At 38.1% G+C, this 14,870-nt stretch overlaps 1 protein-coding gene across 1 annotated transcript; it reads left to right on the top strand.

Moving 5' to 3' along the window:
- The first annotated feature begins 5,621 nt into the window (after positions 1–5,621).
- LOC113234458 (pollen-specific leucine-rich repeat extensin-like protein 1) lies at positions 5,622–11,061 on the top strand. Its single transcript, XM_026469774.1, has 5 exons — positions 5,622–5,690; positions 8,244–8,522; positions 8,710–8,825; positions 9,179–9,343; positions 10,094–11,061. The coding sequence occupies exons 1-5, from the start codon at positions 5,660–5,662 to the stop codon at positions 10,376–10,378; spliced, it is 876 nt and encodes a 291-aa protein (XP_026325559.1). The 5' UTR covers positions 5,622–5,659; the 3' UTR covers positions 10,379–11,061.
- The last annotated feature ends 3,809 nt before the right edge of the window (positions 11,062–14,870 follow it).

Here is a 14,870-nt window from a genome sequence, read left to right on the forward strand (position 1 = left end):
TAGTGGAGTAATTTCACATAAAAATAATTGAATATCAATTAAATAAAGATTTAAATTATCTATGGTGTTGTTTCGTATCGTCATTGAGTCTTATTTTAATTTAATAAATTTTCAATTCGTTGTTTATCTCTCTATCACACGGCGTATTCCATATGCGCCGTCGACGTGCGACTCACGATAATCGCATTACAAGCAAGAAGCTTAGATCGATACCACAAGTATCAATTAATGTAAGGCACATTTTGTCGAAAATGAGTTACATGTATCATTGGATTCGGAAGTTTCCACTCTATCGATTGGTATTTATTATTAAAATTGAGGAATACCGAGTGGTTTAAAATATAGCATGTCCCTTACATTAAAAAACATTAAAAAAAGACGCTAAGTTGTGCTTTATGTTACTAATATTTATATATATATGAAGAGAAATAGAAACTGCTTACACTATGCTCGACGGTTTCAAATAAAATATTAGTAACGTAAGCCACAGCTAAATATATTTTTATAATGTAAGGGGACATGCTACATTTTAAACCACTGAGCATTCCTAAATTTTTCGTGTATACCATGAAAGAAGAAGAAATTGTAAGAAACTTTGCTCTAGACACAATCAAAATTGAAGCAGACAGTAAAAAGTTATAGACAGTTTAAAAAAAATAAAATCGTTTTTTGGCTCTCCTGAAAAACCGTGGTTTGTCCCTTACATTAATTGATACTTCTGGTGTCGATATATTCTACTGGAGTTTACACTTACAATTTCAAATAGTTGTGTTACGGCGTATGCGTCTGCGGCGTGCATACGCGTGGATGACGCGTGCTTACGGCGTCACTGAATTTGTGAACGTGTGCAAAGGTTTACTTGCTGCGACTGCATCGCGTTTGGATCTGAAATACACCGTGTGTATAGGCTCTTACACCGTTGCAATATGGCCGCTTCTTTTTTGGAGAACTAAGTAACACTTTAAATTCGTCGTTGTTCAGCTATTAACCGCTAGATGGCAGCTCATTAATTGAAATTTCAATATAAAATTAAAACGTCGTAACTCGCAATAATGGTATTGCACTTTCAACGATATGCCAACAGGGTAAAGTTTAAATTATATTTACAATCCAGAATTTGTTATTTCTTTTTAAATTTGAAACTACGACCAGTCAATGTCAAGATTTCATAGTGTTTCAAATTATGAATGGGTGAGTTTTAGTGACAATGGTTCTGCTAATAATCGAGGTTTAAGGCATTTATTTTGTTTTTTTTTCTTCCGTGACAAAGAAGATGACTCTCACACCGGTATTCATAGTGTTGCCATCTCTGAGGTGCCAGGTTCGATCTACGGCCGGGTTAACGTAGACATATGAACTTCTCTATATTGTCTCGGGTCTGGATGCTTATGGTACTGTAGTCGTTTCCGATTTCCATAACTTAGTGCTTTAGTAACTTACTTTGGGATCAGAGCAACGTATGTAATGCTGAAGTTACTATGGCAAATGTCTCAAAGTTAGAATGACTTTAAGAAAAAAAATCCATTATTAAATAATCGCAGTACAGAATACTAAAAAACCAACCTCATTCGTGGAACTGCATCTATTTGCCAAGTTTTCTTGAAATAGGTTACCGGAAGTGCGCGAGACGGGATTCATCCCCTAGTTTGCCACCCTTAGAGACGGAATATTTTCTTCAAATTTAAATGGAACCCTCTTTCCAACAAAAATAAAATCATCAAAATCGGAGCTGTGGCGTTACATACATAAGAAAAAACATACCGTCAAATTGAGAACCCCCTCTTTTTAAAGTCGGTAAAAAAAGGAATGAAAGCTGTAAAGTGCTCTATACAATAAATTTTGTGTCAGCCCTAAACTACGCGACGTGGCACGGGTCCCTTAACGGAAAGATATGTGGCAGAAAATGATTCTTTCATTGTTCTCTTTATGACTGCCATTATTCAGCAGAAAAGGGTAAACGACATTTGTATAAGTACAGGATGTTGCGAGTTTGCGTTGTTTTATTGAAAAAAAAAAGCTTTATACGTCTTTTTTGTACCTCCTTTTTTATATTGCGACGACGTAGCGATAAAGCGGAAACAGCTAGATAGAAATGTGTAATAGACACACGCTTGTCCACATTCTCACCTGATGTTGAATAGACCAACATTGTACTTTTCGGGAAATACAGATGCCGGAAGAGTATTCCATTCTTTTGCCGTACGCATCAGAAAGGAGGAAGTAAAGCGCTTAGTGCGAATGGGTGGTATATCAACGACATAAGGGTGGAGTGTTCCGGACATTCTAGTCGACAGAAGAAGGAACGGTTAGGGTAGAACTAAATTGAAAAATTCCAGCGCACACTCCACGGAATGTATCCGATAGAAAACCGACAAGCAGGCTACTTTTTTGCGATGATGCAGATTGGGTTAGTTTAATTATTTGCACTGTTTAATGACATACTTACTGCATTTTGTTGTGAGGCAACGCAGCCGATATTAAGAGCCTACACAACTTTAAATAGGAAACGAAACTATTTTTCCGAATTTAAATCACGTGTATTTGTTTTTCAAACAAACCGACGCTTCGGGCCCTTTACAGGTCCCATGGTCACGGTTGACTGCCAATATACGCGATTTAAATCCGAAATAATCCCAGTACAGAGTACTAAAAAAACCGACCTCAAATGTACGTGGAATTACATTTAATTACCATGTTTTATTGAAATCGGTTACCGGGTAGTGCTCAAACCCGGATTCATCCCCTAGTTCGCCACTAAAACATAATAAATGTCGGTTCTCACTTCTCAAAGTATATTCAAGAGAGAAAAACGCCTTTAATTGGAGAATAGCAAAATCAACCATTAAAATAATTTTTAATAAATTAATTAATAATTGCTGCTTATAATAAAATTTAGGCGCTATTTATAAAAATGAATCTTTATGCGTGAACAGCCACCCTTAGAGATGGATGATTTTGTTCAAAATGAAATGGGACCACTATGGAAGTACCCCCTTTCCAACAAAAAAAAGAATCATGAAAATCGGTTCACAAATACCGGAATTATCGCGTAACATACATACAAAAAAAAAGAACATACAATCGAATTGAGAACCTCCTCCTTTTTTGAAGTCGGTTAATAAAAATAACCTGTTTGATATGTAATTGCATGAGCGAGTGTGAATATAATTACAGCTGTAGGAGAAAATTGTGACTGTAAAGGGTTTTAATGTTGTATAATGTATTTAGTATACATAAAATGTGAATAGATCAAAGCAACAACAAATTCGATTCTAGACAGACTACGTAAAACAACAAAAATACACTAGACAAATTTTTGAAGTGAGAGGGTGTTGCCGGTACAGTATTGCTCCCATTACTGCTTGGCGGCAGAAATATAAATAATATCGATATCGATTGTTTTTTTTTTGTGTGTATGTAACGAAATTACTCCGGTATTTGTGAACCGATTTTGATGATTCTTTTCTCATTGGATCTTTCTAATATACCTCAGTTATTGGTCTCATATAGATTTGAAGAAAATATTCCACCTCTAAGGGGAAACTAGGGGATGAATCCGGTTTCGCGCACTTTCCGGTAACCGATTTCAATAAAACTCACCACATAGATAACACAGGTCCCCAACCTAGTACAGACTCCAGCTCTCACTAAGGTGCTTCATATTTAACATGAAATGTAACAAATCTGCATTTTGTAAACCTTTTTGAGAGAAATAAAGCATTTTGTATTTGTATAAATGTAATTCCACGAATTTTTGCCACCAGCACCTTTACCGTTCCCAACCGGAACACATTAATGGTCACATTACTGCATGGTGGCATAAATAGGTAAGATGGCAGTACTTCCCTGGACGAACTCTTACACAAACCGTTCTACTGCTACTAAATTGTGTTATGGAAATCAGAAACAACAACGGTACCACAAACACGCTGACTCGGGACAATATATACAAGTTAGTTTTACATATTGACCCGACCGTGAACCGGTGCGCAAGCCACTTGACCACGGAGGTTATCAAAAATAAGACAACCTTGGAGGCCGAACGGTTTATTCAGCTGTATAAACAGGACCAAACTGGGAAACGAAATTTTGGGAATTGCTCCAGAGTGAATTCCGTTGCTCTGATTCTCATAGTTAGGTAATTCCCTATTTTGAGACCAGGAAAATGGTAACACACAGTCATAACCCTGCACTAGGGAGACCGCGTGTCGCGGGTGCCATAGACACATACATAGACAACTACAAATTACACCTAACTCATGAGAGAAATAAATGTATGCCATACAAATATTTCTCTACATGGTAGCCCAGCATTCGGTTACCATATTCGGCAACAGAGGTAGTCAAATCAGAGGTTGTCTGGAATGTTAAAAAAGTTAAGTTATCGTGTAACATACATACAAATAATCTCAGTACAGAGTACTAAAAAAACCGACCTCAAAAGTACGTGGAATTACGTCTATTTGCTAAGTTTCATTGAAATATTCCCTAGTTCGCCACTATACAGGACTTGATACTGGAGATAATAAAAATAGGTTCTCACTACGACCCTACTCAAAGTATATTGAGAGAAAAACGCCTTGAATGGGAGTAATACCAAAATCAACCAATTAAAATCAAAAGTAATTGCTCCTAAATTAAAGTTAGGCGCTATTTATAAAAATGAATCTTCATGCGTGAACAGCCATCCTTCGAGGTGGATGATTTTCTTCAAAATGAAATGGGACCACTATGGAAGTACCCCCTTTCCAACAAAAAAAGAATCATGAAAATCGGTTCACAAATACCGGAGTTATCGCGTAACATACATACAAAAAAAAACAAAAAAAAAAAGAACATACAGTCGAATTGAGAACCTCCTCCTTTTTTGAAGTCGGTTAAAAAAGAACATAATGTCGAATTGAGAGCCACCTTTTTTGAAGTGGATTAAAAATAATTTGAATAAACGCCTGCGAATCTTTTTTACAATGTTGTTCGTTAACTCCATCAGAATAGTCTTTGGAAAGCGAAAAAAATTCGAATGAAGTTAAATTACGACTTAACAATTCCTTCCTATCACAAAATTACCGAGCGGTTTCGGATAACGCCGTCTCCATTTGCATTATTCATTAAGCACAAACAATCCACATTGAAAAAAGCCCCTAATTTTGAATGACTTTAGAATTTTATCAAAAAAAAAAACTTATAATAACAAAAAACAAAGCTGTTCACGCTTTCATCCCAAATGTCAACATTAAAAGAGAACAATTTTCTTTTATCACCATAACAAAATGGAGACGACACACTTTACCACAGTTTGAATTTCGAAACCACAACCGAAGGCGTTTAAAAAAGGAACTCAAACCCGGAAACTGTTATTAAAAGTCTTTTAAAAACTTTTTATGTTTCACTTATATTGCAAAAGCATGAATAAAAAACATATAACATTAATTAAGTACATTAGAATCATAATTTTTAAATATCTGAAGTGAATCATACCATACCTTAACGCCGTATTAAAGGTAAATATTAAAAAAATAACAAAGAAAAACAGTTTTTATTAATAATAGTTATAAGTATTACATTTGGTTGGTATACACAAATATATAATTTAGATGTATTTTGATATTTTTGTATATATAATGCCGTAGATGGGTTCTTTTTACTAGACGACTAAAAGATGGCGAGGGGAACAGTGATTTGGTTCTCTGGTAAATATACACATTTTTTTTTTTACTACAATAGTAATATATAACCAATTATACAGATTTAAAAATAAATTTGGAACATTGCTATTCTAAATAAAAAGAGCTGTGCTACATTTCGTCTGTACAGTTAATGGCACGTTCAAAATTAATTAAAATTAGTATTTGTAAATTAATATTCTTTATTATTATAAATTTCGATTGTTTTTTTGTATGTTACCGAATTACTCCGGCATTTGTGTTGGATCTTTCTAATATACCTCAGTATTGGTCCCATTAAAATTTGAAGAAAGTATTCCACCTCTAAGGGTGGCAAACTAGGGGATGAATCCGGTTTCGCGCATGTTCCGGTAACCGATTTCAATAAAACTCGGATATAGACATGATTCCACGAACTTTTGAGGTCGGTTTCTTTTATAAAAAGAGTTTTAGGGTCGTATTCCAGAACTCTACTTAATGCTCAAGTCAGGATCTGAGTATGATTTCAAGCACTGGAAATACGACCCTAATGGCAAGGACTTGAGTATGATTTTCAGTGCTTTAAATCATACTCAGATCCTGACTTGAGCGTTGACTAGAGTTCTGGAATACGACCCTAAGAGTCTATTCCGTGTATTTATATGGATGACAACATAATGAGTGCGTGCGGGCGCGTGACGGGTGCACGCGCTAGGTGTGTTGTCGTCTATAAATTACGGAATTAGACCCGCGCGCTCCCCAACCGCTACGCGCCCGACCCGCACCCGCTCTGACTGTCTTTCAAGCTTTATTTCTGTTGCGGCGTTTTGAAATCAACGGGTTAATTTACTAAAGCTCTTTATGAAACTATGGAACATTACGGTACGGTTGAGTGATTCGGACGTCATTAAACTACGAAACAAATTCAACAAACCTAACCAAACATTGCTTAAATAAGTATTTTGTTAACTCCGCAGTTAACTTTAAACTAACATCGATATAGAGCGAGTTAAAATTGTGGAAGGTTGCTGTTCAAATTTTATTCGCGTTTTGATATAAAAGCAGTTAATAATTTGTTTGGTTCCGTGATCGATTTAAACTTGGTTAAGTAGTGATTAGGAGCAGTAGAGTTCCTTGTGATTCGTATTTTTTTTTCCGAAATAACGTTTGCCCGAATTTTCGTTACACCGAAAATCGAATTCTAACGAAACCGTTGTTCTTTCAGGATATGTTAAATGTTTATCGCAAAGATAGGATTAGATACTGCTAGGTAACCCGTCGAGGGAAGCACTGCAACCTTGCCTATTTTTCCATTCAATATTTACGTTATTTTTAAGTTAGCATTACTGGGTTCCGGTTTTTAATTTAATGGAACTTGTCAAGATCACTATGGAACTGTCATAGACAGGCGTGTAGCTCGCCATCAGGCGCACGAGTTGTTCGTTCCGGCATTTGATATTATAAAAAAAAATTATCAACACAAAGATCAAACATATAGAAAATCTTCGATCCGACGAGACTTGAACACATGACCAGGCTGTACCGTAGGGCTGCTCCAACCAACTGAGCTATAGGTCAAGTTATCGGGTTGTCGAAATTCTCGTATGTGTTTTTGTTAAAGAACTTTGTGCTTGGGTATCGGCTTTCGGCGCCGTTCTGATGAACAGGGTATAATCTCAAAAATACAGATTTTTCAGGAGAGCAATTCTAAAGTTTCTTCTAACATTATTTCATCCGCTATTGTTATTTCGTTCTCCTCACCTAAATATTTAACAGTATTTTCGAATACTTCTTATCCTTATACAGTTCCGCCTTTTCAAAACTGCGGAACTGTATAAGAATAAGAAGTATTCGAAAATACCTGTGCCTCTCTGAACAATTTCAGAATTTTGTGAACAAAAGGGCTACAATATTAACCTTTTGAACATAAAATATTTGTGATTCAGAGTTTAAGCTAAACATGAAAGATGAATAATTTTCAATTCGATACAACTTTGAAGAACACAGCAGCACATTTCAAATAATCACAGTACAGAGTACTAAAAAAACCGACCTCAAAAGTACGTGGAATTACATATAATTACCAAGTTTATTTAAATCGCTTACCGGAAAATGCGCAAACCCGAATTCATCCCCTAGTTCTTCACTATATGGGACTTGACACAGGAGATAATAAAAATCGGTTCTCACTACTCAAAGTATATTGAGAGAGAAAAACGCCTTGAATTGGAGAACAGCAAAATCAACCATTAAAAAATTACTCCTTATAATACCATTTAGGCGCTATTTATAAAAATGAATCTTCATGCGTGAACACCACCCTTAGAGGTGGATGATTTTCTCCAAAATTAAATGGGACCACTATGGAGGTACCCCCTTTCCAACAAAAAAGTCAAATTTAAAAAAATAAAGCATACAGTCGAATTGAGAACCTACTGCTTTTTTAGAAGTCGGTTAAAAATAGTTTCATTTTCCACGAATTATTTTATCAGCCAATCCCAATATATAGAATATCCTAGTGATACATATTTGTGTTAAGCCAAAATTCTTCACTGTCATAAAGACTAACATATTTTACAATGATAATTCTTCCATTTCCAGTTCTGCTCCTCCACTCGGCCTTCGCTCAGCCGCTCCCTGGTCCTCAAAACTGTGACCAATGCTCCCAGCAAGACCCCTGCAACTCCTGTAACTCCTGCAACCCATGTGACCCATGCGCCGCACCACCTCCGCCTTGTAACCCTTGCGACTCTTGCTCCAACCCTTGTCAAGGTCAAGATAATGGATGTGGTTGTGACTCATGCGGTTGTGGTGGGTCGGTCGTTCAGGTGACCCCGGGCAATCCACCCTCAAGGGTCTGCTTTGGACAGGCTCCAGCAGGTAAGAAACCATTTAAACGACTCAAGGGTTATTTTGTAATATTAAGTGTGTTACACGCCAGTCCATAACAGTTCCAGTGCCACTCAGAGCTTTAAATGCAAAGATCTGAGGGGCACTATACCATAATCGATCTTCCTTACCAAGAAATCATTGATGGTTCAAGTTATAGAAACAATATGTTTTTCAGGTTCAGTAATAGTGAAACCAGGTCAAATTCAGCTGCCTGCGCCACCGCCCATTATGGTTCGTCCAGGTCGAGTTGAAATGCCAAGCCCCGCGCCCGTGTGGGTTAAACCGGCTCAGGTAAATAATTATCGACAAAGTCATGGATTTTTTTAACGGAAGGTAATACTTACTAAACTTTTTAATATCACGACATGGCCGTTTATAATACTAATAAAACGTTTATTATTTCAACAAGAAGAAAAATGTATCAGCTTGTTGAGGGTAGAAAATATGATCTCTGGGGCATCGTGGCCATCACTTTACCCCTTTGGGTGGCTAAGTTTATTCTTTTGCGGAGGTGGCTCTCAGCTTTAAAAAGCCTCGAGTCTTTTACATGAAGCTCAGTCTGTGAACAGACAACAAAGACATCGTCTTACTAAACATAAATTTAAAATAACTACATCAAATAATCACCGTTACAATTTCCACAGGTTCAACCACCACAACCTAGCCCCATATGCGTGCGCCCACCGCCAGTGCAAGTTCCCTGCCCACCCCCAATTTGTGTGAAGCCGCCGCTCGTGTACCCCCCTAGGCCAGCCCCCATTCTGGTTCGACCACCCATCATCATTCCACCGCGACCACCTGCACTTCGGGTAAGTACCGAAATATCAGAGCATCAGCTTCTATTTTTTTATGACACCAAACGATGGGACGAACAAGTCGTGCACCTGTCTCTAAGCGACACGCCTATAAAGAGACATAAGTTCTAAGTCCCCTGTGCGTGTACTTTCACCAGCACCCTTACAAAACGCATCTATCGGCAGTTTTGAGACGGCTCATATGGTAGTGTCCCCGCGCCCTGCCCCTCGTTTTTCCGCTCAGGCGGAGACGTCACTCGTAAGCCTTTGACACCTCGACGTGATTACGCTACTGTGGCCGCTGCTAGCCAACCCATTGCTCCACAACCACAACCCAGGCAACCAACGGAGGGGAAGAAGAAAAAGCGGAAACTCATCTCTCGAACTGTGTCGTCAGTACCACCGACAGGAGTAGACCAGTGCGACGAGGACTGCTTCAAAGAGGTAGAAAAGAAACAGAAGTACACAAAAAAAAACAAGTCGATCGTGCATGGAGTACTGCTACCACCTTTGGGATGGTTCTGCTACTTACCAACAGGCCACCTAGGTACCAACAGGCTACAATGGAATTACACGATTGAATTCCGCCTTCCCCTTTTGCATAGCGTTATAACTTGGACCTTTTCAAGGCGAGAGTGAATAGGTATTATTTAGGTGTTCATGCTCTATCGTCCACCTCATCGTTACTTTCCATTAGGTGAGATGGAGGTCGACTGCGCACGTGTTTTATAAAAAAGCAATAAACAGTAATTCTTTCTTTTCCAGATACAACCTGGGCAAGTACAACCTCCTACTCCCCTGCCAATCGTGGTCCGTCCCCCAAGGATCTTCGTGCCATCACCACCTACCATCGTCTTCCAGCCTGATCCTCCACAATGCTTCCGCACTTGCAACTGCGCCGTCGTTGGAACCTACAACCCATGCCAAGCTCCGTCCCCATGCAACAACCCCTGCGCTCCACCGCCATCCCAGTCTCCCTGTGACCCATGCGGTGCGCCATCCTCTATAGACCCATGCAACACATGCAACACGTGCAACCCATGCAATTAAGCATGGCGAATATTTTTGACTTGATTTTTAGATAGTTTGCTCTCTTGTTTATACAAAAATAGCCTTAATAATTTTCATCTTTTTTGCATGAACAGTATGTAAAGCGTTCTACAATATCAAAATACGGTACAAGCATCAAAAGACAGTGTACTGGGGCTACTTGGGACTATAACGGAGTAAAAGAGTTTTGCATTTTACTAAAGTTGTCACAGCTCTATTGTGTTATAAAGAAAATTCTAAAATGTCCTTTATAGTCCTGGATGGCCTTAAATATATTATTGCAATACGCTGTTGCTTATATAGTAAACAATTGAAAAAGACAATATTTTTACATTATCGAACGTTAAAAGCAAAACATCTTTGAGAAACAAAACACCTTCATGTCTCAGTATAAAAACACTATCTAAAAAATCAAGTCGAATTGAGCAACAACAAAAACAGTGATATGGATTTGAAGTAAATGTTTTGACAATACTAATGTGACAAAGATATGGCAAAGTGATTTCATGTACCATAACAGACTGTGCTAATGTATGCAGATGTACGAACCTTCCAAATAGAACCCTATAAACGAACTCAGGCCGATTCTACAAACGATCCCAGACCTTTTGCACACAACGACTGTGCGCCGTTGTACCTAACAAGACTTCCCAAGCGTCACAGCTGGAATTTCTGGTCGTCCAGAACAATTTGCAATCCATCCCATCAGTGCCCGTTGCTTTAAAAGACAAGGTGTGGTCAGCAATAGATCTTACTAACTTTAAGGTACCTTAGCAGTCGGTTAACTAATCTATTTGCCAAATCAGCGTATATTTTGTAGAGTCAAAGATGTTTACTAAAACCTGTAGTATATATTTATGTATATTATATATGTAACTGTATTATAAATATGTATATATGTTAAATAAGACTACGTTTGTTAATGCATGAATGCGATTGAATAAAGATACGGGTATTTATTATTGAAGCAAGTTTATTTTTGTGTTTTTTTTTTGTGGTTTAGTAAGCCCCGCTGCCTTTATAAGTGCATTTTTCATAAAAGTGTAGTCGTCACAGCTACAAAAATATTAAAAATTGTAAAATTCCTTCAAGTTTTATCTGTGGCCACGTCTTATTTCTGTGAGAAATGTCTAAGTGAATATTTTTTGTTGCCAAGTTACGATCACATTTTATGCCTTTAGAAAAGATTCAGTGACACAGACACTAATCGAAGACGATATCACGTAATTTATTCGAACTTATTCATATCTCAAAAATAAAGGAAGAAATATCATTACGAATATTTATTACTCATGGTAAAATTCTTTTTACTTTTTTGAACACAAATTGTGTTAATAATTGGTTTCTCATAAGCATAATGTTGACTGAAATGTATCTTAAGTGTTCTGTGATTCAGTCACTAAGCATCGCTTTCAATTCCCGGTAAAACCAGTTAGAAACTAAACATCACAAGTTTTATTTTCTTTTTTTTTTAATGATTGTCACTATGATTGTTTGTTTCTATTCAATAATTTTTGTGAAATTACCCCACTAGTTTGTTATAATTAGAGAACAATTTCTTCGATGCGGCTGGATTCGACATTTAGTTGGTATGGCGTCTGGCACGGTTTGCTGGAAGACGTTGGTTCGAATCCAGCCCGATCGAAGGAATTTTCATGAGGTAAATAGGGAGTAAAAAAAATAATAAAATAATAATATATACAAATTTATTTTCTTAAAGCCAATTAAATACATAATAAAAATGTATACATTTAATTCACAATTTTGATGCCAAACAGTTACATTTAAGAGTTTTTTTTTTCAATCCAGGCATATATTTTACTTTTGTTCCTACCAAATTAAAATTTCAGTGCTTACAAAGTTTTTTCATGCGAAAATATTTATTTTCTTCCAGTTATAAACTATCTGATTGCTTAAAAAACATGTGCCTGAAGTTTTTTTTCATACTTGCTTGTTTAATTATATATTTATAAAACGATGAATTTACGCTCTTATTATTGACAAAATAAGGAGGATACTTGCATACCAGTACTGGCGTTGTTTCGTACGCTGCAATTTGTTACCGAACGCAAAATATACAAGGAATGTTTTTCCATAAAATTTTGTTTAAACAAAACGTTACATGGCAATCCATCAATCAAAGAGACCATTTTTAAAGCCGATATTCTTATGTTTTTGTTGTGATAGAGTTAACAAGGATTCTTAAGCTCATTTAGAATTACAGATAAACTTTGGTGCACCAGCCGAAGCCACCCAAATACGTCTCTGATACCATAGTCGCAATTCTTACTTTTTGGTGCGGATGTCAGTAAATTACAATACAGATTCAAAATAGTTACTCGGTTCTATATTTACTCTTCTATGTTGTAACGTAAATTATATTTTACATCTATTATTATAAGATACGATATGGTGTACCAACGTGAACCAAGCAACAGTAACTTGGCATTTATTTTAAAGGCCCAATTGTAATTCTGCTTGAGTCAATGATCGTGTTTGTAAAAAGAGCCTTGTCAAACTATTTATTTTTAAATAATTAGTCGCGTATTGTGTACAGTATTAGCGTAGCTATCTTCATAAGACTGCGTAGCTATTAACGGTTCGAGAGGCGAAAGTCTGCCAATATTTGAATGAGAACGAACCGTGGAATGTTCGTTAGAGTAATTGTTTATAAAAAAGGCATGCCCAAGCCATATCCAAGACCGAGGCCTAGATTTGGCATGGATTCACAGACCGTTGCGGTTCCGCCTAAGCCACCCAAGCCACCTAGAGCACCTAGACCACCTAGACCGCCGAGACCACCTAGACCACCTAGTCCAGCCATGCCGTAACCGCCGTAAAGACCGCCCATACCTCCCAATCCCAAGCCTCCTAATCCCAGCCCACCTAAACCTCCCAATCCACCTAAACCACCCAGACCAAGACCGCCAAGAAGTAAGTTCGGACTCGATTCGCAAACAGTAGTCGCTCCCATTCCAGGAAGTCCAAGACCATAACCGTAACCGAGGCCGCCGAGACCGCCAAGGCCGCCGAGACCGCCGAGGCCGCCGAGACCTAGACCGCCAAGACCAAGGCCGCCAAGACCCAGGCCTAAGTTAGGGGTAGACTCGCAGACTGTTGTAGCACCAAGACCCATACCGCCAAGACCCATACCACCAAGTCCCATGCCGCCAAGACCCATACCACCAAGACCGAGGCCTAAGTTAGGGGTAGATTCGCAAACTGTTGTAGAGCCAAGACCCATGCCGCCAAGACCCATTCCGCCAAGTCCCATGCCGCCAAGACCCATACCCATACCAAGGCCGCCAAGACCCAGGCCTAGGTTAGGGCTAGATTCACAGACTGTCGCAGCGCCTAATGGGTTACTGCGAGCCACGCAGAGGAGACCTGAAATATTTTATAAACATAAATTAGACCAAACCCAGGCCAAACGATTTCTTTAAATTTTCAATATACGTCCCAGAAGTTTAGGTTACAGTAAGCAACATTAGGGACTTTATACGATTCAAAGGTCAACGAACCTTGGGCAAGCAGGTATCATCACGATGTTTTTTTACTATTAGTAAGAGGTATTTGTACTATTTCTCATGGATCTCCCACAGATCTACCACCACCCCTACGCCACAACCACGACCATATCTAATACAATTTATACACAGATAATGGACTATATATATAGACTAGTGGGCATTCTTATAGACTTGTGACTGGTGGAAGTTGAAATTTGTTATTATTAATTCATTAGAGAATTTTCTTTGATTGAACTGGCTGGGAGATAGTAGGTCAGTTGGTATGATCGCATCATGACGTATTCTTAAATATCTCAGAAGAAACCACTAGTATCATTGATAGTTGCGAAGATTTAGAAAAGTCAATTTTGTATGGCGGCCATCTTAGATTCGTTACATTGGAAACGCCAATGAACACCACGCTACGCTCATAAAAACAAATTGTTGATGTAGCTTGGGAACTAGGCTGGTCACGTCTGCTGCATGCCGAGTGAGAAGGCAAAAACAACCCCACAATTCAAAAAGGGACGCGGTAGACCACGTTAGAGCTGGCGGAATGACTTACCCCCCGTTCACACGGCACGGCTGCACATTTTTTAACCGACTTCAAAAAAAGAAGGAGGGTCTCAATTCGACTGTATTTTTTTTGTATGTATGTTACGCGATAACTCCGGTATTTGTGAACCGATTTTCATGATTCCTTTTTTGTTGGAAAGAGGGTACCTCCATAGTGGTCCCATTTCATTTTGAAGAAAATCATTCACCTCTAAGGGTGGCTGTTCATGCATGAAGATTCATTTTTTTAAATAACGCCTAATAATAAATAAGGAGCTATTATTCTAATGATTGATTTTGCATTCTCCAATTCAAGGAGTGTTTCTCTCTCAATATACTTTGAGTAGAGAGAACCGATTTTATTATCTCCTGTGTCAAGTCCCGTGTTGGCGTCTTCTATGCCCATATAAAAGTGCAACAAGGCGTAG

The sequence above is a fragment of the Hyposmocoma kahamanoa genome, unplaced genomic scaffold (assembly GCF_003589595.1).
Source record: "Hyposmocoma kahamanoa isolate Upper Pololo Valley unplaced genomic scaffold, ASM358959v1 84, whole genome shotgun sequence".
NCBI classification, from domain to species: Eukaryota; Metazoa; Arthropoda; class Insecta; order Lepidoptera; family Cosmopterigidae; genus Hyposmocoma; species Hyposmocoma kahamanoa.